The sequence below is a fragment of the Anser cygnoides genome, chromosome 1 (assembly GCF_040182565.1).
Source record: "Anser cygnoides isolate HZ-2024a breed goose chromosome 1, Taihu_goose_T2T_genome, whole genome shotgun sequence".
Taxonomy (NCBI): domain Eukaryota; kingdom Metazoa; phylum Chordata; class Aves; order Anseriformes; family Anatidae; genus Anser; species Anser cygnoides.
Window position 1 is genome coordinate 27121122 of NC_089873.1, and position 25699 is coordinate 27146820.

Genomic DNA, 25699 nt, shown 5'->3' on the forward strand with positions numbered 1-25699 from the left:
CTATACAGTAATAAGAGTTATATTTTAACTGAGATTTTGATAATCTGAAAATATGAAAATCTAAATAGGAAAAGAAACAGACTGATTTTAGTTACAGCATTTCGTTATATCTTTAGTATGCTTTGTCTGTTGCTGTGCGAAGGAAACTTCTACCTGCTAAGTATGGAGGTTGAAGTCCTGTTTTCTTTGGTAGAGGTGAAATCAGAGTTCCTTCAGTACTTCAGAAAAATGACTGTCAGATTTCCAGACAAAGAATTCTGAACTGATTTGCATCAATCTGAACTATAAATTTGAACGTGCAAAGAAGTGTAGATGACGTGGCTGTGTAAAGTAATCAGAAAGTTTAATTCTCTTCTGTCCATTGAGACTCAATATCAGGATGAAAATCTGTATTATTTTCATAAATAATAAATGTCTGGGTGGTTAGATAATCAGAGCATAGAACAGTGATACTTCCTTACAAAATATTGGCCTATAACTTTCAAATGTTTAAGCATCAGACAACAAAGCTGTCATAAAACAGGCCTAATGTCATCTTTATATAGAACATCTGGATGATTATTCTCAATTAAAAACACATGTTGTTCCATGATTTGAGCTTTTTCTTTTTCTGAATGTCAAAACTCAGTACGAGGCCTGAGTTTCACCTTCTACGTTTGTTTAAAAAAATATATGTGTATATGTGTATATATATTTTTTTTTATGTTGACTGTCTTGGTTTATTTGTGTTTTGGTTTTTTTTTTCTTCTTTTAGTACTGATGTGTTAGTAACTGATCTTAGCTTTGTAATATGGCCTTTACATTTTTATATCCTTTTCTTCTTCCAACCTCAAAACAGGGGATTTTCATTACTCTAAGGGGGAAAACTAGTAAAGAAGAATTGGAAACATATGTCTATCTGTTCTGTGTGCGCTTCTTTCTTTCATGGACGTTTTTGTCAGGTAACAGGGAGAAATGGAAGTAGACTCAGCAATACTGGGGTAATAGTAAATTGGTGATACCAGGGGATATTCTCTCATGCAATCAGACCCCAAAGGAGATTCAGGCTTGATTGTTACCTTGACTGTAAGCTGCTTCTTCAGTGCTTTCTGTTAAAGTGTAAGTCAGGTTTAAGTGTTAATTAAGCATCTCTCTTCCTGTACATAGAGACTTGATTAAGAAGTGACATTACTGCTAGGCATGTTGTACTTCTACTTAAAATCAGACTTAACAGAGAAGAATGAATTGTACAGCTTTTTGTGAACCACTTTAATATTTGGATACTTGGCATGAAACGGAGAAAGTTTAGTTTGCCGCTGTTCTCATCAGCCACTAGTTAAGGTTTGACCTTTTGTGCCTTAAAATGATTTTTGTGCGTCTTCTTGAATGAAGTTTACTAAGGATAGCCTTGTAGAACAACATATAGTCATCATCCATCCAGAGCTTTGTTTTTACCCTGAAAAATTCTTTTTAAAAACTTGGATTTAGAGCTATGCAATTCTGAGAGAAAGGGACACTTTGCAAGTTACAAATTTTTGGAAATTTCTATGGGCTGTTGTGAATGAGAGAATAACACAACTTTTTGTTGTTACTTTTATTTTAATGGTTCATGCTTAGGATAACTTTTCTGGAAAAACTGATTATATCTCCACTTTCATGCAGGCTACTTCACAGTTGAGTTTCATTGATTTATCTGGATGGCTGTGAGTAGGCAGTCTTTGGCTGTCATGGGACACTGCCCCAAGACAGTTTTGAATGCTTTTTATGTGTATGTGTACCTTACATTAAAAATTACGGAGGAGTTATATTTTCCTTACCAGTACCTCTACAAAAAGACTCTTTTATGATCCTGATCAGTGATCCATGAAGAGCACTTTTTTTAGTAAGAAGCAATTCTATAGTCCTGTTAGTGTAATCAACCTATACGTTGGTTTTATTTAATTTGCCAATTGTCATTTATTTCTCAATTTCTTCTACTGTTTTCACCCCTTTTGAACTAGCAGCCTGTTAAGCTCTTTGTTGCTCTTCAGAGATTTTCCATTTTTTTCAGCCCCTGTAACATCCAAAAAGTGTACATGAAAGCTTTTGTCTTAGGGTATTTGACAGTTACTATGGAAACAGTTTGAATTTATTGGTCAAATATTTTTGGCATTATATTGAGCTCATTAAAATCTAACTCACTTGTTGAATTTGCATAGGTACACAGTATTATAGTGCCGAAGAAAGGAACGTAAGCTGTAGTTAAGGTTCTAAGGAGTAATTGAGCATCACATGTTCATTGACAAAATCATGCTGCAGGATTCTGTTTCTTCAGCAGTCATTGACATTTACACTTTTCATTTGCTCTGTAAAATGTTTTATGCATAAATAACATCTCGTGGTACTTGGAAAAAATTCACTTACACGTGCATTAAAAAAAAAAAAACCAAACCCTCAGTCATTCTTAATTACTCATTGTAAGATCATAGTAAGACACATTTTTATTTACCAGGTATCTCTGAAAGTACTGCTTTTATTACGATTATGTATTCATTGATAATTCTTTTTGGCTCAAACAAGTAGCCTCAACAACATGTTCTCTTTCAGCCAACTTCCTCTTTTAAGTAGTCTGTTATCTTTTCAGTTTTGTTCAGAATCAAGATGTCACACACACACACCCTCCTTAATGTAATATGTAGAATAAGCTTTTACTGCCTCCTATTCTGTGCTGGTTAGTGTCAGAAAACTTCTTGCCACTCCCCAATACATATGGCAAGAGAAAATAATATGAACCTATCAACATCTGCTGAAACAATTTTAGTATATGTGGAAAAGGAAATTAATCAGAGGAACAAATGCTTTTGAAAGGAAGGAAATTTTGTTTAAGGGTTCTGGAGCAGCTTTAATTCAGTTCCATTGTTCCACAGCAGTGTAGGACATGCAGTCCTATTTTTGATGTTTATCTTCAGTTGCTGCATGGAAGACTCGTTGAACTTTTAACTTGGCAAGTAAGTGAAGAGGAAACTCAGAAACACGTTGGGGAAAAAAGTTCAGTATCAACCGTAAAAATATTACTGCTTGTATATTCTGCTACTAGTTATATAAACTGAGTATGAAAACTTATTTCAGTGATTGTGTGCAATTAATATCAACTTAGACTATTACCAAGAGAAAACTAACAATATAGTTTATATTGTGTGATTATTTTTTTCATTTTTTTCTCATTGGGCTTATTTCTTGCTTATATATTAATTGGTCATATTTGTTTTTCTTTATTTTGCTCTGCGTTAAGCTTTAGGTTCACAGTAAGATAGGTATTGTGTGAAGTTACTTCTCACTCCCTTGCATTCTTCTTTAAATAATGGTGGACAAAAAGAAATCTAATTAGACTTTGTAATTCGAAGTCTAGTCACTGAAAACACATATTTTGTTCCCTGAAGTGCCACAGAAACAAATAAGCAACTACAGACCAGTGCCTGTGCTGGATTTTCAGCTTGCCCTGCAGCCCATCACCCAGGTACCTCCATGCCTTTTGCTCCTCTCTCTACACATCCTGCTGCCAGTCTTCATCCCCAATGGATAAATGGGATCAATGACTGGAAAGGGTCAACTTTAGAGATGGAAGTGTCCAGGAGGGAACTGGCAAATAGGTGCACAGGAGTGACTTGAATAGTGTGAAAACAGTTGGTATTAGGGGGAAGTGAGGTGTCTTGCTGTATGTGGTAGGAGTCAGACCAAGGAATGAAGTAGTTTATTTTACAGCTTTGTCTTTCAGATTTTTGTTGGCTGCAGACCTAGGAGGGAAGACTTGAGAGAAAACCTTCCCCTTGTGTTGCACAGCTGACAGTGCTGATTTTATTATTTTTGAGAGTATGACAGACTAAAAAATCTGCTAATTTATGATGCGTATTTTCAAGATTCAAGGCAAGAAATAAGACCTCTTCTACCAATAAGCATTCAGTTGTTTTGCTTCCTCCAAGAGCTTATTTCTTTTGTTTGTGACTTGAGTTTCTTGTAGATATGTTAGCAAAAAAAAAAAAAAAAGACAGTTGTAGAATAAATCAATAATTATGGAATAATTTAGGTTGGAATGCATCTAGAGAGAACATTCAGCCCCGTCTGCTGCTTAAAGCAGGACTGATGTCAAGGATGGATCAAGTTGCTGAGGATCTTATCCAATCTAGTCCTGGAAATCTCCCAGTGGCAGGGGTTATACATTTTCCCTGAGCAACATGTTTCAGTGCTTTTCTGTTCTCACTGAAAATAATTTGAGTCCAAGTGGTATTCTCCTCTTTTCATCATGGGAGGACTGCTGCTTGTCCTTTCAGTGTGCAGACCTCTAACATGTTTTGTCTCCATTATTGTCATTGTTTAACACTGAAAAGCCCTATTTCTACTTAGCTCTTCCTCTTAAAGAAGACATCTTGACTCTTTTTTTCCCTCTCTGAAGATGTTTTTCAATTCTGCTTTATTTTTTTGCATGTAAACTCATAGTCCATCCTTGATCTGACAAAAAGCTGTAGGCCAGCCTGCCCATAGATAAACTTCAGGCTCTTGTTCTATAAGTGGTAGCTGCAGTCTTATTTTAGTCTTTTGCTTCAAACCCTGTGTAAGGATTTAAAAGTTGTGTATAAATATGATGTTCTTTTTGGACTGAACTGAAAAGCTATTGTAAATCTATCTAAGCTTTTGCCCTTTTGCAGTAGTGAATTTCTTGAATTAATGATTTAAAGATTTTTTTCTCTGTTTTTAGATATTTTCTTAATTTGTATATGCTTACTATCAGTTTCAAGAGCAATTCTCCAGGTGGAGGATTTATCTTAAGATACCATTTTGCATAACAGTGGCATATGCCGCAAATAATAGTATTTCCCATGGACACCTTTCTATACCTTTAAACACTTTAATCTTAGCCCTCTAATTAAAATATTAGTTAATGTGCAAATGGCTATGTACAGGAGAATAAGGTTGACAGTTCATAAATTCATATAACACCTTTCACAGTGCAGCAGTCATGATTAGTTCCTGTAGTGGGTGCATATTTTTTCTGGTTTTGAAAATTTGCTGTTTGAAAATACATTCAGTTAATTATTCACAAGCAGACATTTAAAATGTTATTTTCTCTATCTATTTTTCTGCAATTTAAGTTAATTTGAGACACTGCTAATGCCGTTTTAGCACAGCCACCAAATTATGCAGACTCTTTTAAAGAATTAATTACCCTTGTGACATTAGATTGTACATTCCTCAGATAACGAGTGCCATCAAAAGTAGGTATCTTAATATTTCGACTAGCTCCTATGACTTGAAACTCAGTACTGAAAGATGATGTAAGAGAGAAAACATTCCAATTCTAGCGTTTCTGCTTCTCACATCTAAGGTATCGGTGAAGTGTGACAGAACAGAGCTATTATTTAAGGGCTAAAGGACCAATGTACAAAAAAAAATGATTATACATATCTATTATTAGCTTCATGAGATGGTGTTTGGTAACAATGCTAGCTTAAGGTATTCTGATTTATCTCCTTTTTACCTTTTTTTCCCAATTTGCTACTGCATTGCCCTTCGGTGTATTGGCACATTCGTTCATCAGCTGCCCTGTGACTGCCCTGTGAGAAAAACTGTGGGGTGGATCCTGTGGAAAAATAACCTAGGAAAAGAAGCCTGGGGTTTGTCATCTGCGCGTTTTCCTCACCCTGGTGACAGAGCTGTCCCATGGGAGCTTTCCCAGCCTCAAAGAGGGAGTGCTACGTGGTGATGGGTGAACGAGCAGGACATCAGTACTTTTATCTGCTGTTACTGTGGAATATTTTGCCTTGTGGAACCAGGGCCTCATGGAGTCAAAAGACACCTACGTTTTTACGACCTATTTCATTCACATACCAGAAGTTCTGCTCTTTATCATGCCCAAAGGTTCTGCCACGTTGGCTGAGGCAAATGTATAATCAAGCACCTGGCTCCAGCATTCACAAATTAGGTGTTTTTACCTCTGAGATCTCCTAGAGCAAGATGCCCCAGGTATACTTCAGACAGTGTTACACTGAAAAGTTTTTATTTCCACAGAAAATAGATGATTTGCACTCAAAAGCATGTCACTGAGAAAGAACTGAATGTGGTACTTCCTTCTGCATAAAAACATAATTGATATAAATTCAGACTTGTGTTTTAGGTATTGTCAAGGAGATTTTGTTCCAGCTTGCTGCTCCCTTTTCATTTTATAGCTCTCCTTTTAGCTTTTAGTAGACAAGCATGGAAGTGGTATTCTTTGCCTATGTCAGGCCATGGTTATGCTTTTCAAAGCCTACAAGCCATCTGACAGAAGAGAAAGAGGTAATGTTGGGGAAAGAGCACAGTTGGTTCTTTTTTTTTCTTTTTTTCTTTTTTTTTTTTATGTAATGCTCTAGCAAGTATCTACGTATAGTAACTACTGCAGGAGCCCAGAAACTTATTCTCTGGGACAAACTCTGCAGATTTCTGAGAATAGTGTTATATGTATGTTAAAATGTCAGTGGTTTTCTGTGTGCGCTAATGGTATAATTTCTGGAAAACTAACTTCAAATGAATACCCAGTGACTCAGCAATGTTCCATGAAGTTCTGTAGTTTATTTCAAAATATCCAGATTGTCTTTTCCTTTAAAATATTTGGGTTTTAATGTGAAGTAGGTATTTGTCAATTTACAAATTTATCATAAATCAGAATGTTGGGATTATAATAGGCATTTGTATGTGGGAAGAACTGTGATGCTTTCAGTTTTGATGGGTGTGCATTATTTATGTTTATTCTTCTAGGTTTATATACAACATTTTGATGAGGAGGTGATTTATTATATTAAACACTTAGTATTAATATTCATCTGCTTAAATCTAACCATGATAATCACTCAACATGACCTTCTGCTGTTCCTTGCTATTTGCATTGTCAGTAGAATGTATTGAAAGCTAGGGTTAGCATGATTCAGAAGAAGTGAAAATAGCATGATTTACAAGATTTTGTATTAAATTCTGTCACTTAAAAACAAAACAACAACAACTAGAAGCTTCATCAATATTATGATGTGTTATACAAAAAGATATGTTTTTGCAACTATTAAAAATTTTTCAGTTAACAAGACAACACGAAAGGAAAGTCGATCTGAGAAAAATGTTCATGTTAAAGTTAACAGACCTTTTCAGTTTCCTATCAGACCATGTTTAATTTCTTAACCTCTTCTCTTAGGACCTAAAGGTAATTGAATTTTTTTTTTTTTTGAAAAGCAGAAAATGCATTAAGAATATTTTTGCAGCTCTCCTCAGTGCAGAATACTCATTTACTGTTTTGCAGTTCCCGTTGTGGAAATGGTAAAATGCCTGCGAAAGCCTCTGGTGCTTTCGTACACTTGTTATACTGTCTTGGCAGCCTCAATTAGTGTTTTGACATTCTTCATTCAGTGTTTTTCTTTTCAGTATTTTTTTAGTATGTTCTTTTATTCAAAGTGTCTATAATTAAACTACTTTCTATTTTTATTTTTCTGTGGCACGACAAATTCCAGAAATACTCAATAAGTAATGGGTTTCAGCTGAACAGAGAACTGAGTCTCGTGTGCAACGAAGGGCTTTATCCATGCCTGGTGGCCATTGCCACCTGTTCAGACAAGAGGAGGAGATGACGGAGACTACTTTCAGCTCTATTCACCCCTTTTGATGTGTTTGAGACTAGTTGGGAACATGAGCAGTGATATTAACATTCAGCTCTGGTCAAAAAGTCATCCTGGATAATGAGCGGATAGCCAGAGGCAACTGTAGTGTCTTTTATTAGATGGATCTTTAGGACCAACACTGTGGCTTCTAAGATAGAACGATAAAAACTGAAAATACAGACAAATATTAATTGATGTTGCTGTATCTACCAAGCCTTCATAATAGTCAAAATGGTGGTGTTCTCACCTTTCTGTTCCAATTATTTGTTTTTACACGAGCTATGTACAATATCATAACAGCCAAACAGCTTCAGATTTAAGGTCCATCTAGCCAAATATTCTATGGATGCCCCCCAATCCTTGAATTAGATAATTAAACTGTAACCCCTTACTTATCTCAACTGTTGCCATTCATAACTGTATGTTTAAGGCAGATATTTATATCTTCTCATTTTCTAAGCAGAAATTCTCTACCCAGGATGATCGTTTCTAATGTGGCAGCTGTTCTAAACTTTTGATTGTCTTTCTTGTCCTTCTTTGGTCCTGCCACATAACCCCCAGTGTGTTGAGTATGACAATTGCATGCAATATTCAAGATACAGACAAAACATTAAGTATGCATTGGCAACATGATGGCTGCTCTTTTGTTCTTTAATTTTCTCTTAATGGTTCTCAGGATTTGTTTTGTTTATTAAATGATTTCTACTAAGCATTGTACTGAAACTTGTGTGACAGTAAGGCAAAAAAATAAATCATGCTGGATCCAACAGCCTGAGAGGGGCAAGGCTGCTACTGCTCTGTGGCTCTGTGTCCCCAGGTCCAACCAGTAGCAAGGCTGAAGATGTATATGCCCAGCACACACACACATATATGTGATGTATATACGTGATGAGTGGTACAGACAAACACATGAACACAGGGAGCACCAATGGCCTCATCCTGCTCCCCTATCTGTCTGGACAAGCTGGAATCCACTAGTGAGAAATGGGTGCGTGTGTATTCATGTGTGTATGTATAGGTGTGAATATACATGTAATCGTATATACTCACGTATACATGTACAAGGTGGATACCCCTCCTCAGTGTGCCTAGTAGTGAGTCACAGCTGGTATCAGGATATGGGAGCCCCTGGAGGCCCCTCCCCATGCCAGCTGGTGGCACAGACCGTTGTACAGACATACACACCGCTGAAACGATGCCCCTGGTCCCATAGCCAACCTCTCGTGCTCTCACTCCTGGAGACACACAGGTGCTCTCACACCAGAGTTGGCCCTTGGAGCCCCACTCACGCCCTTGCTCCCAGGCCCCTTCACTCACTCGTGGGCTGGGCAGGCTTCACTTCTGCTGTTGATCACACACTGGCTCACACACCCACTCTAACTTCAGTCACTGGCACCATGGAGACACAGGTCCTCAGCCCCATGGTCTGACCCCAGCTGCTGCACTCACACCCCATGCACGTGTGCAAACAGAATAGGGAGCCCTCACCCAGGACAGGGTTAGGAAGGAAGTTAGTAAGAAAAGCTGGACTGTGGAGATCAGGCACAGGGCATGACCAGGTACTGACCAGCAAACGAGTTCAATGTGACTGCCCTTTTTATCCATTTACCACTCTGTCTTCCCACTCTTTTTCATCCCAAAGTCACCCGAACCTCTCCCTTGCCCTGCTTTGGTTTCTTCTCTAAGCATTTCACTGTAAGTCCTGTGTGATCCCAAACTGCTATTCCTTACACCCCATGTTATGTCAGACCCCTAGGCAGCAACCCGTAGAGGTGCTCCTACTGACTCAAAGCAGCAAGTTTCACACCTGGATAATTCTGGGCTGATGGCTTTGCTGGGGCAGCCCGGGCCCAGACAAGGAAGTCCTTGGTTCAGGTTCTCCCCTGCCACTGCGTACTCCAGTGCTCCGTTGAGCTGTGGAGACGGCCCTGTGGTGGGCCCAGCAGGGTTTTATTCAGGCTCCCCTTCTGCTATTGTCTCTCTGTGCTCCTTTGTGGGTGTGCAGGTGAGCTCTGTCACCTAACCTAACAAACAGTATCAGTTATAACTCAAACATCGTGTATTGGGAACATGGAATTTTGCATCAGTCATCCCAAACCACGGGCTGTTCTAGACTTCCTCATTTTTCCACAGTCGTTAGCTTTCAGATTTTCCTATAGCTGCTTTAATTCTTAATGTCACAGATCGATGTGATTTTCATTCACCTGGAGTCCATCCTTTCTGTACAGCTTCATCTTTTCCTTAGTTAATGAATCTGAATACCCAGTCCCTTTACTGTTTTGCCTTTGCCTCTGAGATCCGTTAATCGACTTTGCTTCTCATCTTGCTGTTGGTCTCTGGGTTTCAGGCTGGAAGCTCTGGTGGCCTTTTTTTTTATTTACAGCTGAGCTGCTACCTCACTGTCACTTCCTTTACTTTGATGTCAGTCTCTATATATAAACAGAATGGCTTTTACACTGCCGATGATTTATGTATGGATTGTGCCTTCATCTCCATTTAAATTCTTAACCTGCTTGGGTTTGTCATCTTGTTTGCCTGCTTAGCACTTCAATCCATTTAGAGTCAGGTTTTTGGTTTTGATTGTTTCCTTTATGTGAAGGTTGAATTCCTAAGCTACGTAATGCCCTGTAATTCCCGGGTATAAAGCCAGGAGCTGCAAATATAGCCCCTCCCCACTATTTTATTTTATTTTAAAATATAAGATAAAAATTAGAGCTTTGAAATCTTAGGCTAATTAGAGGTTATTTGCAAAGCAATTTATTAAAAAAAAAAAAAAAACTTGGTTCTGTAGGCTTATTTTTGTCTCTTCAGCCAATCCCTATCTGACTTTCAATCCCAGCTAAACTTTCTGTCTGAATGAACTCTGGGAGGTTTTCTGAGCTGTGCTTTTTGTTTGTTTGTTAATATTTTCAGCTTCTATTTATGCTATCAAATTGGGAAATAGACTTAAAATATTTCAAGCATCAGAATAAGTATCAGAATGCTCACTTGCATCTGCTGCAGTTAAATTCTCTTTTACCTTTCAATTTCCTGCAACATCTCGGTTTTGTGCCCTATATATAGGCAAAAGTTGGGCATTCGCTAAGGTATGTTATTTGTAGTTTGTCTCTGGAGAATTTTTCTCACATGGTTCTTACTTTCTTCTTTGGTTTCCCATGCCCTGAATATGTGTCACCTTTTATGACCTTTTCATATGTTACAATTTTAACATCAGGCTTTTGGAATGGTCTCCTAACCTATCTGGTTAGCCTGTTCCTCTGCTTTTACACCTCAAAATTTGCTTATTCTTCATCTGGTTTTGCTTGTTCCTGAAAACTGAGCTTCCTGATTTTGAAACAAATCACACGTAAATAACTCAGCCCTTATTTTTGAGGGATTCCTTTTTCTGATAGTATTTCTCTGCACTGTGGTTTTTGTTCTGATTTTTGAGGCGTACTTGAAGGAGTTGCTCTGGTGGTTGGCTTAGTTTTAAGGTAACAAAACTTCACTTTCCTCCAAAGTTTGTACTGCAGTGGTTTGGCTCGCTTCCTTATACTTCCTGTTACATATGCAGGCACAAAAACACCATAACAAAATCTTTAGAAATCTTTCAATAGTTCTGTTGTTTGTTTGTTTGTTTGTTTGTTTGACAAATTAGATGAGACTTAAGCCTGAGATTATGGAACAATATTTTCTATAAAAAGCCTTAGAAGTCGGTACTAATATGTGGCCTTTTCATGTACTGTGTACTAAATGTATAAAAAACCTTCTCTGAAACTGATCTCATTTACATGTTGGGCTGAAGAACCAAAAAATTATCAAGCAAAATTGCATCTGATCTTTATTGTGTAATATTTTTGTTTTGCTAATAAAGTGTGGTACTGTATTTTGGAAATATAATTGTGTTTTTAAATAACAGCTTGTAGAAACGCATGATAATGAAGTTCTTCTTGAGCATAGATTTGAGAAGGGTCTTAATTTCAAAGAGCCTTGGAGGTATTTTTGCTCTCTGCTTGTCTGATCGTTGCTTAAGCTAATCTCTGTATGTGTAAAGATGCTGTTACTTTTTTATTTTAAAAATTCTTATTTTGGTACTGCAGTAAACACATGAAACATGTTTTCATGTCTTTCACTAACATAATGTTAATACACTGAAATAGAAAAGTGTTTTAGAATGTTTTTCTTCCCTTTCTACTCTGTGTATCAGCCAGTTTACAAGATGTTATTTTGTGATATTTCTGAAACTGTTCCAAACTGAAATTTCTGTGTTAAAATGAGACGGGGAAGGATTTTATGTAGCAAATTGTATTGACAATGGTGAAATCTGTGTGCAATGTATCTGTCCAATTCTATTAGAAATTGGAAATACTTAAAGAAAGCATTTTAAAAATATGTGTAAGTATAACTTTCTCAGTGATTTAAGTCTGTTCTATGTGTAGATGTACTCCAAAGAGTGCATTTACTTTTACTTCTTTATCTATTGTTTTACGTTTTGTTTTTGTTTTGTTAGGCCCGGCGCAAAGAGGTTTTTATCCAGGAACGATACGGAAGGTTTAATCTGAGTGACCCATTTCTGGCTCTGCAGAGAGACTTTGAGGCAGGTGCTGGTGATAAAGAAAAGAAGCCAATCTGCATGAACCCTCTCTCCATTTTAGAAGCCGTTATGGCTCACTGCAGGAAAATGCAAGAAAGAATGTCAGCTCAGTTGGCTGCTGCTGAAAACAGACAAAAGAAGGTACCCTGCTACCAGTTTTCTTTTTCCTTTTCCCTCTCCCGATTTGTTCTTTCATGATATGTTTCAGTTTGCTCCTTTGTCTAACTTGATTATCGTCACGAGTGTTAATTTTTTTTTCCATTTAGTTGTCATATATAGTGAGGTGCTAGTTTTCTGGTGATATTTTGTGGTACACATCATTAGTTCCATGAATTTAGATCTACTTATGGAATAAATGAAGTAGAACCATTACAAGTCAATGCACTATATAAATAGACAGGTTAACATGAGCTAAAGGAAAGCATTGTCACTATATATTTTTAAACTAACTCCATTGAAACCTAGAGGAGCTACTGTTATTTTGCATAACCTAAACTGTCTAAAATAAATAATTTATTTGTTTTTCTTATTAGGTGGCTCTATTTCATAAAACAGTAAGAAAGTAAATTACAACTAAAAAATATTTTTTGAATATTTAGAACATTTGGTGTAAGGAGAAAATTATTTTGGTACAAGTATGATGCCAAAAAATAATAAAAAATAAAAATAAAAAAGAAAGAGAGAAAGTTTCATATTGAAAACAAAACAGTGTCATTTTGAAAGTGAATTCCTGGGCAATTCCTGACATACCTACAGCAGGTTGCCCAGGATGTGTCTGCTTGAGCAGGGGGCTGGACCTTCAGAGGTCCAACTTTTAAGCTAAACTTTAAAGAACTACATTAAAAAAAAAAAAAAAGTATTGTTTTGAAAGTGTGTCACTCATATGCTAACTTTTTTGCTCCTTATAACAAATAGGGATTTTGAGTGAAACTCATGTGCATAACTCTCTACAGAACTTGCATCTTTTTTTTTTTTTTTTTTTTTTAAGCCAATTTGAAAGGCTGTTTCAACAGGGCACCCTCTTAAACTTCTTGGTTTGTAGAAACTGATGACATTTCTCTTAACCATCTCCATTAACCTCCACATAAATTATTCTTTCAGTGTTTTACCTTCCCTTAGTTCCACATTTTCCTGTCTATTCTCCATCTCTGAAATCCTTCTGTGGAAGAGATTAATGAAAGTATTTTGAGGGATTTCTTGAAAGGTTCAGCAAAATATGGTGACCCTGCGTAAGGAAAAAAAGTTACGCCCAGACAAATGTGACCTAAATACAGAGCCAGCTGTACCTCCTCTAGGAGTGGTTCCTCCTTCCCTAGCTGTGTGATGCCTCTATCTTCATGTTTCAAATTGCCTCAGTATCTCACTCTTGCACTAAGTGGTCAGGTCTGTGTACAGCTCTGGGGACTATTGTCTCTGGATATCACTAGACTCAGACAGGCTCTGAGTGAGCTCTTTTTCCTGGAGACTTATTGCCTATGAATATAGTGACGCTGAAGGTGTTCTTTAAATAAAATCATTACTTGATCCTAAAAAGTAAGTCATAACAATGTGCAGGAATGTAGAAAAATGAAGAGGTGCACAAATGACTGTCAGTTACGGGCTTACTTTATACCAAACACCTAGTCCCCAGATGTCATCTGCTTTGTGTTAAGGTTCCAGCCCCTTCCATCTCTTCGAATGCCATCCCTGGAGTTGCTGACAAAATTCATTTTGAAGTTTCCTGGAAACTCATAACCAGACCATCAAAATGACAGTTTTTGATCTGTCAAGTGTTTGCAGATAAGTTAGTATTGGGATGCATGCTCATAATAGGCATGTTGGTTGGAAGAAGCCTGTTGATGGGATTTAGTATAACTTTGTGCTTAACGCAGATTATTACCAGCAGTACATTTGGTCATCCGTGAATTTGTCTAGCTGAGTCTTGAAAATCCCCAGGAGTGGCAATACTGCGGCCCTCCTGCACTACCATCGTTGTGAAGAATGTCTTAAGGGGCAATTTCTCGTTGCCCTTTTGTTACGGGGTCCCACCTTCCATTGCCAAGAAGAATTTGGCTTTGTCATTGCTGTAAGAGCCCTTAGTAGTAGTATCCTGCTATTAGATCATCCGTCAGTCTTTTTTTCACTAGTCTAAGCAAGGTCCCTTGACCATTTCTCACAACACGTGCCCTCTGTCTCTCACTTTTAAAGGGCCTTTCCGGGTCAGTTCTTTCCTGGTCCCTACCGATGTTCTCAGTATCCTGCTGTATTGCCTTTCAGAGCCTTCTTGGGCACGTTTCCAGATGTTTACGTTACTGATATGATTTAGTGTATGCATATAGTACACTTCACAAAAACTCACCTTGTAGTTAGTTCACAAACTCATAAATAATTGCAACTAGTTCCAAATCTGTCATCTAAAGGAAAAAGTAGTGTAAATATTCATAGATGTGGTTTTTTTGTTTGTTTGTTTTTTTAATTCAAGCAGATACAGACAAAGGAAAGCGATGAGGGGAGATATAGGAGATAAAGTAAAATAAGAAACTAATGCTGCTCTTGTCAATTTGCGATCAAATACGGGAACATATATGTATATTTATATATATACATATGTGTATATATATACGTTAGGGATTCTTGTTTTATATGCAATGCTTACAAATAAAATAATAATTTGGAAAACCAATTTCATCCCAGCTGTATGTTAAGATCTACTTGTAATTTTTTGAAAGTAAGATAAATTATCTTACATTTCCCATGATTTTTGTACCTATTTTTGAAAAAAAAATATTATTGGGTGCACCATTGTTACTGACTAGTTGTGTTTGTCTGTGAGGGATGGTTTTGTGAAATTTTAAATAGACAATGAAATGCTTGAGAAAAAATCATGATTTTCTCCACTTTAAGAACTGTGAATGGGACCACTCCTAAATACAGTACCATCATAGTAGCTTCTTAAATTAGTTTGCAGCTGTACTGTCATTAACATAACTGAAGAGGAACTGTTGCTGATATCGTTTATTTAGTGATGAAAAGTCATACCTTATGTGTTTTGTTTTATATATATATAATATATATATTATATATATAAAATATATTATGCATATTATTATATTATATATAATTTTATATATTATTTTTTACTTTTATTTTTATTTTATTATATTTTATAATTATATTAATATATATTACTATATATATTATATAATATATATAATATATAATATATATATTTGTTACTGTTTTTTAAGACAGGTGAACTTGGTTGTGTGAATTGAATTACACAGATTGTGTTGGTTAACCTGGGATGAAGCTGTAAAACCACAGTGGAGCTAACAGTTTTTGATGTATTTGAAACCAAGGTGATGTTTACAGTGTAGATATAATTTCCCATAATAATTTCTTTCTCTTAGTTCACTGGATGTTTATTAGAATGGTATGATTTCAGGAAGAAATTTTACTATTACTAAAATATTTCACATAAATGTTGCCACCACCTGTTTATGCTTTTTCCCATTCTTCATAAGAAAACGGAGGAGAAATTTATATTCAGGTAACATTGTTAGTAACATATGTTGGTAGATGGAGACACACGTTCAACTAGAACAAATTCCTGCAGGATTTGTTGTCTATGCCCTCTTTGTCGTTTCTCTTGCTTTACTTTTTCATCATTTTCTTGTGTTTGAATTCTACTTAACATGTGGGGAAAATTTATTTCGGGGACAATGAGCTATAGCGGGTGGGATTTATTTCTGTTCAAACTGCAGTCTGTCTCTCTTGAACTCATCCCTTGATAGCATGAGTTTCAATTCTTCTATATGGTACAACCAGAGAGTAACAAAGCTCTTATTTTAAGATGTCATTTATATTACTTGTAATTTAAATGCAGTTTAATTTAAAATTAATTTCAGACACATCTACAGTGGTGTGAAATACATTTCAAGAACTAAGAAATTTCGTCTACTGTTGTAAAGGAGAGGGAATAGTGTGCTGTAGCAGCAGGCTTCTGGAAAGCTGTTGGTAAAGCACGTGGCTGGTTTTGGTTTTGGTGGGTTTTTTTTGGAGGGTGGGCAGGGGAAGCTGTTAGTTTTTTCCTTTTTTAGTAGTTATTGGTGGTGTTTTTTTCTTTTAGCAACCAAGACAAATTTTAAGCAATGAATGAGAGAGAAGATATTCCATACCTATTACCTTAGGCCATCTCATTTCCCACATTACTGTTTACAGAAAATATATGCACTGTACTATAGTGTCTTAAGCTCTGAAATCAGTATCAGTTTGCCCAGGATACTAAAATCTGAACCTTTACTCTTGATATTTCTCCAACTACTGAAGTGAAACATTTATTCCAAGTAGAATCTTAAATATATTGCTATTTGCCACAGCTTTCACCAGAATTTTTTTTTTAACACTGAAATGTTCTCATATCACATCGTAGAAGCATGAAGCAGTTTCCTATTGCAGTCAAAATAAAACTTACATGAGCACTTGATTTTTTTCTAGGTACCTGAGAGTAGTTTTCCAGAATAGTAAAAATTCCCACTCAAAAAAAGCACTTTATCAGTAGAGTTCTGAATTGTTCTTTCTGTATAAATCTCTACATAAGTATTAAGCAGAATTGATAATTGACAAAAAGAGCACAGGAGAAGGAATGGTCACTGTCTGTTTTTATTATCCAGATGAGTCATACAGGAAATGACTGCATCATTATGTAAACAGAGTAGGAAGAAAGAAGCCAATTTTTCTTCTGTTGTAGTTTGACATGTGTAAAAGTTTACCTGGGAAATTGCAAAGTAATTTGGTATGCCTTACTATTAGTAATTATTTTATAAAACAGTGCGTTAACTTGTATTTTTCCAGTGCTTTTCTATGAGACAGTCTTTGAATAAAAGAACAGTTAGTGGGCAAAATGAATTGGTTAGAAGCGTTGACTGTATGAATGAGTGGAAAACTTATTCTCATCTATTTTCTGCACATAATAGGTAGTCTTTTGTTCCTAGCCTACAGCATAGATTATGCATCACTGATGTCAGCGAGACATTCTACTGTTAGTAAGTACAGGAAAATGTTTGTGACTACACCAAAAAATTGCTCTCTAAAATGAATGTATTTTTATAAATGTTAGTAAGTAAGACAACTGCTGTGGGCATGGACTGTGTTTTTCAACATTAATCTTCTTCAGTCTGAGGAAGGCCTAGAACTTAAACTTTCATTTCTGGGCTCGAAGTTTTTCTGCAAAGTTCATTTCTTAATTGTGGCCAGTTCCTTTACTGAGAAGAGGACTCTGTCATGTCATTGAATCAGGTGTCTAATTTCAGTGCTTGCCTAATTTCTGGAGAACAGGCAGCTCCTCACTCAGAAATCACGAGAATTTAATCAATTTGTAGAGTCTTTGTGTTATCGATAGAGCAAAGTAGATAGTTTTACTTAGTCTCTGCATTGCTCTTCAGGGATGCCTGTCTTTTTCTCTTGCTTATAGGCACTTGCATGACATACCACAAATCACTTTCCTGGGCAGACAGGTTCATTTTAGGCATACTCTCAAAGGTTAAAACATTAATGTCACATTAATACTAGGTTATGTTGAAAGTCTACATCTTGCTAATGAGAATTTTTCTATATGTTTTCTTACAGCTGGAAATGGAAAAATCTCAGTTACAGAATCTTGAGCTGGAGCACAAAAAGCTATCTGCTCGTCTTGAAGAAGAACGTGGCAAGAACAAGCATGTAGTATTGATGCTAGTGAAAGAGTGTAAGCAGTTGTCTGGACGAATAGTAGAAGAAGCCCAGAAACTGGAAGAAGTGATGTCAAAATTTGAAGAGGAAAAGAAAAAGGCTAGTGAATTGGAGGAGTCTCTTGCAGCTGAGAAACAAAGGAGTACACAAATGGAGGCTCAAATGGAAAAACAGCTGTCAGAATTTGACACAGAGAGAGAACAGTTGCGTGCCAAACTTCATAGAGAGGAAGCACACACCAGTGACCTCAGAGAAGAAAGAGATAAAATGATAAAAATGATTGAGCAATTAAAGAAGGAGAATGACAGTAAAACTAATCTTTCTCTTAAAAATAAAGATAAAAATAAAGATAGGAGCCTTGTTTCTGTTTCTGTTGAAACAGAAGAGCTGAGTTCAAGAACTATTGCCTGCCAAACGGATCCTGTAGTTATGGACAGTAGCACTGAGAATACTAAGAAGTTGCCTTTGACTGTATCTGTGAAGCCTTCCACAGTGAACCCGCTAGCGTCTGGCAATACAAAAATGAATGTGTGTGCCAATGCAGCACTTGTGAAACCTGTTATTGATAGGCAGTCTTCACATAATGAACTTGTCCCTCCTGCAACTCCTGTTCTTACACAGAGTCAAAACAGAATTGAGGAAAATGGACCAAGTACAGGCTCATCACCTGATTTACCAAGTAGCACTTCCCCCTTTCCAAATAGTACTTCCCTTTGCACTCCTTCCACACCAACTGTCACAACTCAGAATTACTCAGTAACTTCATCTATGCACAGTTTGCATTCACCGTCTGCCAATGCTACTGGCCATCCAGGCCTAAATCCACGAGTCCAAGCAGCTAGGTTTAGATTTCAAGCAAATGCTAACGATCAAGACCAAAATGGAAACACAACCCAAAGCCCTCCCTCAAGGGACGTATCTCCTACTAGTCGTGACAACCTAGTTGCCAAGCAGGTAGCTCGGAATACTGTCACCCAAGTCCTTTCAAGATTTACCAGCCCTCAGAGCGGCCCTCCGTCACGGCCTGGGACGTCACATTCAGTGGAAGTTGGCACTTACCCCCCAGTCGGTAAAATGAATTTAAAGACGCCTAGTGTATCGAGAATTGACAGAGGAAATCCTCCGCCTATTCCTCCTAAAAAACCAGGGCTTTCGCAAACTCCTTCTCCACCACACCCACAGCTTAAGGTTTTAATGGATAGTAGTCGATCCCCAAATACAAGTGTAAAAACTGACAGCAAAACCGTGACCTCACCTCTTTCAAGTTCACCACAAGGAATCAGGGTAATAAATGAGGAAATTATTTCTAAGTCCTCACCTCAGCTGCCACCAAAACCTGCTATAGATTTATCTGTGGCACCTGCAGGCTGTGCCATACCAGCCATAGCCACATCTCAGGTGGGTGCCTGGCCTTCCCACTTCCCTGGACTGAACCAGTCTGCATGTTCAGAAAATTCCTTTGTCATTCCCACCACCATTGCCTGTAGCTCCTCCATAAACCCTGTTAGTGCTTCATCCTGTAGACCATGTGATTCAGACAGCCTCCTGGTAACAGCATCAGGTAAAGGGATTGATATGCTACAAACTGTCTCCCTCTGAAGTAATTTATTTTTTTTACTCTAAATTTCTCATTTGCTTTATTTACCTTTTTCTTTAGTTTCCTTTCTAAGCACTGAAATTTCCATTTATATTTTTTCCACATTCCAGGGGTATGGGAATTCTTTTGCATGATTTAGTAATGTCCTTAATTAGTTTGCTTCCTCAAGGAGGTCTCAAAATTGAAGGTGTTTTTTTAAAGGTAAATAGTTCTAACGTCTAGAGCAAATGGGCAGTGGATTATGAAATATTAAGAAAATTACCTTTTATTAATATTGTTATTTTGGACTACAAAATGCTTTCTTAGTCTGAAATAATGTTTTGAACTTTTTCTGTGCTGATGATCTTCCATGGAATATGTGTTCCTGTTCATTTCAGTGCTTTTTTGAATCTTTTAGAAAATAGGGCATAGCTGTATTCTTCTTCTATGGCACTAAATGCTTGCAGCTTAAGGTCCATTATTGCCTGGCTAACAGTGCAGTTTGAAATATAGCACTTCATACCTACAGAAATATATTGAGGTTTTATTTCCTTTTTCTGTATTTTTTTGGTAGGTATTTATAGTTGTAAGCTTTATTAATAGCTATACGTGGCATCTCACAGGTTCACTTCAACTGATATCAGCAAAGGCTTGATGTTGGAGAACATTAAAATCTAAATGTTATGTGAACAGTCCAAGTCTGCAGTCAGTGCATGTATCTGCTATTCATTTTGCATTGTGCTGAAGACTTTCAAGCCTCATTTGTTACCAGCTTCAGGATATCTTCTTGATGACAGCTAAATGAACAAAGAAGGCCATGATCTCCTTTTGAGTTAATTGCAGATCTCCTATAAATTCTTTTCAGCATATGTACTTGCTGGGATCAATAGCACTGAAAGATTAGGTAGAAGCCTTTCTTCACCCTCACTTGCAGTGCAGTAAGAAGATGGTTGCAGAGTTGAGCACTTTGGACACAAAAAATCTTTGTTAACATTGAAGAATGTTTGAAGGACATGAAACTGTTGGAGAGTGTACAGAGGAGGGCTACGAAGATGGTGAAAGGCCTGGAGGGGAAGACGTACGAGGAATGGCTGAGGTCACTGGGCCTGTTCAGCCTGGAGAAGAGGAGGCTGAGGGGAGACCTCATCACAGTCTACAACTTCCTCGTAAGGGGGTGTCGAGAGGCAGGAGACCTTTTCTCCATTAACACCAGTGACAGGACCCGCGGGAACGGGGTTAAGCTGAGGCAGGGGAAATTTAGGCTCGACATCAGGAGGGGGTTCTTCACAGAGAGGGTGGTTGCACACTGGAACAGGCTCCCCAGGGAAGTGGTCACTGCACCGAGCCTGTCTGAATTTAAGAAGAGATTGGACTGTGCACTTAGTCACATGGTCTGAACTTTTGGGTAGACCTGTGCGGTATCAAGAGTTGGACTTGATGATCCTTAAGGGTCCCTTCCAACTCAGGATATTCTATGATTCTATGATTCTATGAATGATCTGAAACTTCATACAGTTGTTTTCAGTTCAGTTATGGTCCTTTAGTCCCTTTTAACTTGAGTATCTTTATCTCATCTATAGGGTATGAACTGCCCCCCGCAGTTGGTGTGCTTCCATCACACAGCTGACCACTTTCTGGTGGTGGTTGCCCCACGCAGTTGGCAAGTTGGTAAGGCAGTTGGACTAACTCTCTAGTCTTGGGGAAGCTGTTCTGACAGCACCATGGGGCAACCTGTATCTGTATATATAGGAGATTCCAAGGTTTGCATTATTTAGGAATTTTTATTCCCATTCCACTTCAATGAAGACTTTCAGCACGTTTCTGAAGTTTTAGTATCTTTTATTTACTTTTTTTTTCAGAAAATGTTTGGAATTTCAATTTTACTTTCAGTTAAATCAGACCGTAGTGAAATCTTACTCATATAGTTATGCTTTTAACATTTGCCTGTTACACCATACTGTCAGAATCTTCTCACCTTTCCGTAGTATGACACGGAAATGTGACCTCAAAAATCTTATCCTCCATTTGTCTACTACATCTCAAAGTCATCAGCTGTGGGATTTGATGGCTGCCTCTTAGTTTATTGTTTTTCATATAGATGCCCTGAATTTTCAGCTTTATTTTTTGATAGTCCAATTACCATGTCAGATAGTTCATTAGTCTTCCAGTATTCCAGATATTATCTGAACCTCATTTGCCTTCAGGAGCTGTTAGACTCCATAATGGAATTATAACTTTGTAAAGAATTTAAGATTCTATTAATGTACAACAAATTAATTATTGGGAAAATCAGCTTCAAAGTTAATAGTTTCTGCGGGCTAGAGGCTGTCTTGCACAAACCCTGCCAGTGTGAAATAGACTGTAGATTTCAGTTAGTTTTACATTAACTAGATGATCAATTAAAACAGTTTTTGATTATTCTTAAAAAAAAAAAAAAAGGAAAGGAAAGAAAGAAATCTTCTACCTTAAACATATAAGTTTACTTTACCACTTGACTTCATAACTGCACGTACTAGTTTGTGCTTCTAAGTATTAACGTTTTTAGGAGAACAATCATTCTTTAAATAGGACTCTTCCACCAAATAGTAAATTTTTTGCTTGTGAAATTCATGACAGTTCTTAAAGGCAATTCTCAAACATGAGATTTTTGTCAAAAACTGTTGTTTTTTTCAATTGTACTGTTTTATGTGTTCAGATTGCCTTTCGTAACTTAGGCTTTGCACACTCTTCACTTGCTATTGGAAGGGATAGAAACAATTGGGACCATTTAATCTCATAATCCTTGTTCTGAATATTTGACACTTAGTGTTTTGTAAGTGGCATTGCTTTTTGTGAATTTTCACAACTGAAAATGGGAAACATATCCCATAATCAGAAGTATGCAAAAAAAGATTGCTTAAACTGTAGTTGGTGATCTCCTGTTTTATTTTGTTAATTTTATCAAAGCTGTTATTTTAATATCCCTCCTTTACTGACCTCCAAAATAAGGCCGAAAGAATGTTAGTAAATTTGTCTGCAATATTCAGGTGGATATTCAGGAGCTCCTTTGACTTTAACCCAGACTAACACTTGATTGCGTTTTTCTACAATCCAACCCTGTTTCTTTTTTTATTTGTTTTTAGGGGAACTTTATCTATTTGGGCCAAGTGTTCCTGTGAGCTGCACTAGAACTAAATAAACCTTGAACAGTAGACATTATGCAATTATGGAAAGACATTGCCCTTGAAATTTTATGCTGAGGAAAAAAAAAACAGATTTAATAAATCTATGTGCAAATTGACTTTGCCTTAGAAAAAAGCTAGACCAAGCTCAATAACACTGTTTTAAGTAAGATGATGTGGCCAGTAGTGCCTGAATTAATGTCACTCACTCGCTTTCTTTTTTCAGTTTCTTTTTTTGAGTATGATCTTACTGAAACCTCTTTCCCATATCTGCATTTTTCATGCCCTCTAGCCACAGATTCAGTTAGTTTTGCTAATTTTCTGGTTGGCTTTAATCTATTTTATTTACTTTTTTTTTCCTGAAAATGTTTGGAATTTCAATTTTTCTTTCAGTTAAGGCAGAACATAGTGAAATCTTATTCATATTTTATTGTACAGTAAGTAGTAAGCAGTAAGCTTCAATCTGAATTTGTTAATATTTTACAAAAATGTGAAAAACAGATTTAATGTTGAAAGAAATTGAAAGAATCCTCAACTTTAATATTTTTTGGCTTATCAGTAAATTCACATTTCTTTCTTCTTACTGTGGAGTCAGAAGAATTGGCAATAGCTTAGTCACTAAAGTATTCCTTTTATTAATTTGAAAACTGTGTCCTAGTTAGGTCAGATTGCTATCAATAGGATGATTTTCAGTAAGGGAGTGTCTTGGTTCTAGAAAGAACAAGTATTAAGAGAAAACTCAAAATATGAGATCAGATAGTTTCAGTTACATGTTCTGTTAAATTAATGCAGTGATACCTTCTTTTAAATGTGGGGCACTGTACTGTGTTGCTCTTTTCATTCCTGGTAAGAGAAGACACCAGCTTTTGTCATTAATGTTGAACAGACTGCACATAAAGAAATTACAATGAACATTTATGGCCTGATTCAAAATCTGCGACAGTGTTTTCATTAATTTCAGCAGCCTTTGAACTGGTGCCAAAGTGCTTCTGCTCTGTTTGGATTCCTACATTTCAATGGCTCTAAGACTTCAAAATGGAAATGAATCTAGGCAGTTGGATTTTCATACCCCTGGGATTTCTGCTTTCACTTTCTTCTTGGTTTTGTGCTTTTTATGTCACTTTTCAGTGAAGTATGTTTTTTTGTTTTGCTCATTTCTATAGTGATTTCTTTAATTATTCTCTCTATTCAATTGGCTTAGAATATAAAAGGGGGGGGGGGGGGGGGGGGAGGCACTGATCTGGGCTCTGAAATTAACCATCTCCACATTCTGAAGCTGATGCCAGAAGCTGTTTTTGTCTATCCCTCTGCCCTTCATCACTGCATGTCCTACAAGCTTTCACAGATGCTTCACGTTTCCTAACTTTATGCATCTGTAATGATGTACCTTATTTATTGGTATTTCCTAATATTGATGTATTTATTTTCTGTTTAAATGCAGCCTCATTGTATTCATCTACATTGATAATAGAAGCCAAACTTACATATATCTTATTATCCAGTTTCTGTATCTTTCTGTGTAGGAAGATTTCATCCAATGATAGCTACGTATAATGAATTTCATCACTGAATTGCCACAATGTAATTTCAAGGTGTTGGAACAAAAATTAAGATACCACGTACGGCACAATAAACATTCTTTCTTTTTTTTTTTTCCCTTAATGCTTTAAAACAACAATAATAAAAAACCTACCTTGCACTATTTTCAATATGGAAGAATTCCGAGCAATGCTATTCATATTATGAAATAGCTTTGCAGAGTGGACTTCATGGTTACAGCTTAGAGTCAGTCTCCCCAAACTCTCCCAAATCCAATACGAATCAGATTTAATTTCTAAAATGAGGAGGAAGTTTAAACCAAGACTGTTCTGGAGTGCCACACAAGCAGCGTCCACTATCAACTACCATGTCGAGACAGTAAAAAATACATATCAACTGCCAGTTAAAAAACATTGATGTATGTACTAACAACAGCAGCACAATTAGTATCAAATAATAATAGAAAATCAGAAAAATAAAGGCACTTTTATAATGGAGAGGATGAACAAAAGTTATTCTTAAGTTCTTTGGGGATTTTTTAAGTCAGCTGTTCTCAACTATTGGAGCTGTAAATGTAGTATATTTTATCATTTAAAAGATGTTGTTTACTTTGCATCTTCCTTAGTTGTTCTGCAAACTTTTGAAAACCTTCAAATTTCTTCATTAAAAATTTTGGAAAAACAAATATTAATAAAAGTATTAGTAGTCAAAAGGTAACTTCAGAAATGAAGTGATATAAAGATGGATGGAGTTAAATTTAGAGTTTTTCATCAGTTTAAAGCTGAATTTATAAGGTAACTTCACAGCTGTACTGATAACTTTTAATACTCTATAAAGTAAAAGAGTTGAATAATAAGCTAACATTGTGAAAATACTGCAAATATATTTCCTTTACATACTAAGTTTGTAAATTTAATTTGAAATGATAAATTCAGGGAGCTTTTGAAACAAATATAACAATACTCAGCACATATTTGTTTGTTGTTTTGAACTGGGATCAAGCTATGCTCTCTTTATAAGTGCTGCTCAGCTGATGGTTTCTGATGTAAATATGGAACTTAATTAAAATTTGCCTGGATCTTGCAAGGTTCCCAAATCTGTTACATCCATAGAATTCTCTGGGGGGAATTTTCATATTTAATTTTCTAAAATGTAGAGCTTATCCTAGCAGGGTACTATTTTGGTTCTAGGTGTTGAAGGTTGGATAGCACTTAACCAGCTTGATGGAGCTGGAGGTAGTGCCCTGCATCTCCTCTTCAGTGTTGAGTGTCACAGAGCTACATTAAAATCTAGTCAAACTTTCCTTGTATTGTCAGATTTCAGTCTGAGATAATATCTTGTATGTGGCTACAGAATATGAATAAACTTACTTATTCAAGAGGGAAACAGAGAATGTGTAATTTCCAAAGGTAATATACAAAATAAGAAAAGATCTTTCTCCTATTTTCTCTTGCAGTCCTTGATCAAGGAAGAATGCACAAAATTTTTTATGCCTTATGCAGCAAAC

The 25699-nt window shown here is 36.6% G+C and overlaps 1 protein-coding gene across 2 annotated transcripts in view; it reads left to right on the plus strand.

Moving 5' to 3' along the window:
* CTTNBP2 (cortactin binding protein 2) overlaps positions 1-25699 on the plus strand; it is an 89559-nt gene that overhangs the window by 22769 nt on the left and 41091 nt on the right. For both annotated transcript variants that reach the window (XM_013190811.3, XM_048050986.2), the window contains exons 3-4: positions 12124-12348; positions 17815-19477. In XM_013190811.3, coding sequence (XP_013046265.2) covers positions 12124-12348; positions 17815-19477 — 1888 coding nt within the window. The remainder of the gene's footprint in view (positions 1-12123; positions 12349-17814; positions 19478-25699) is intronic.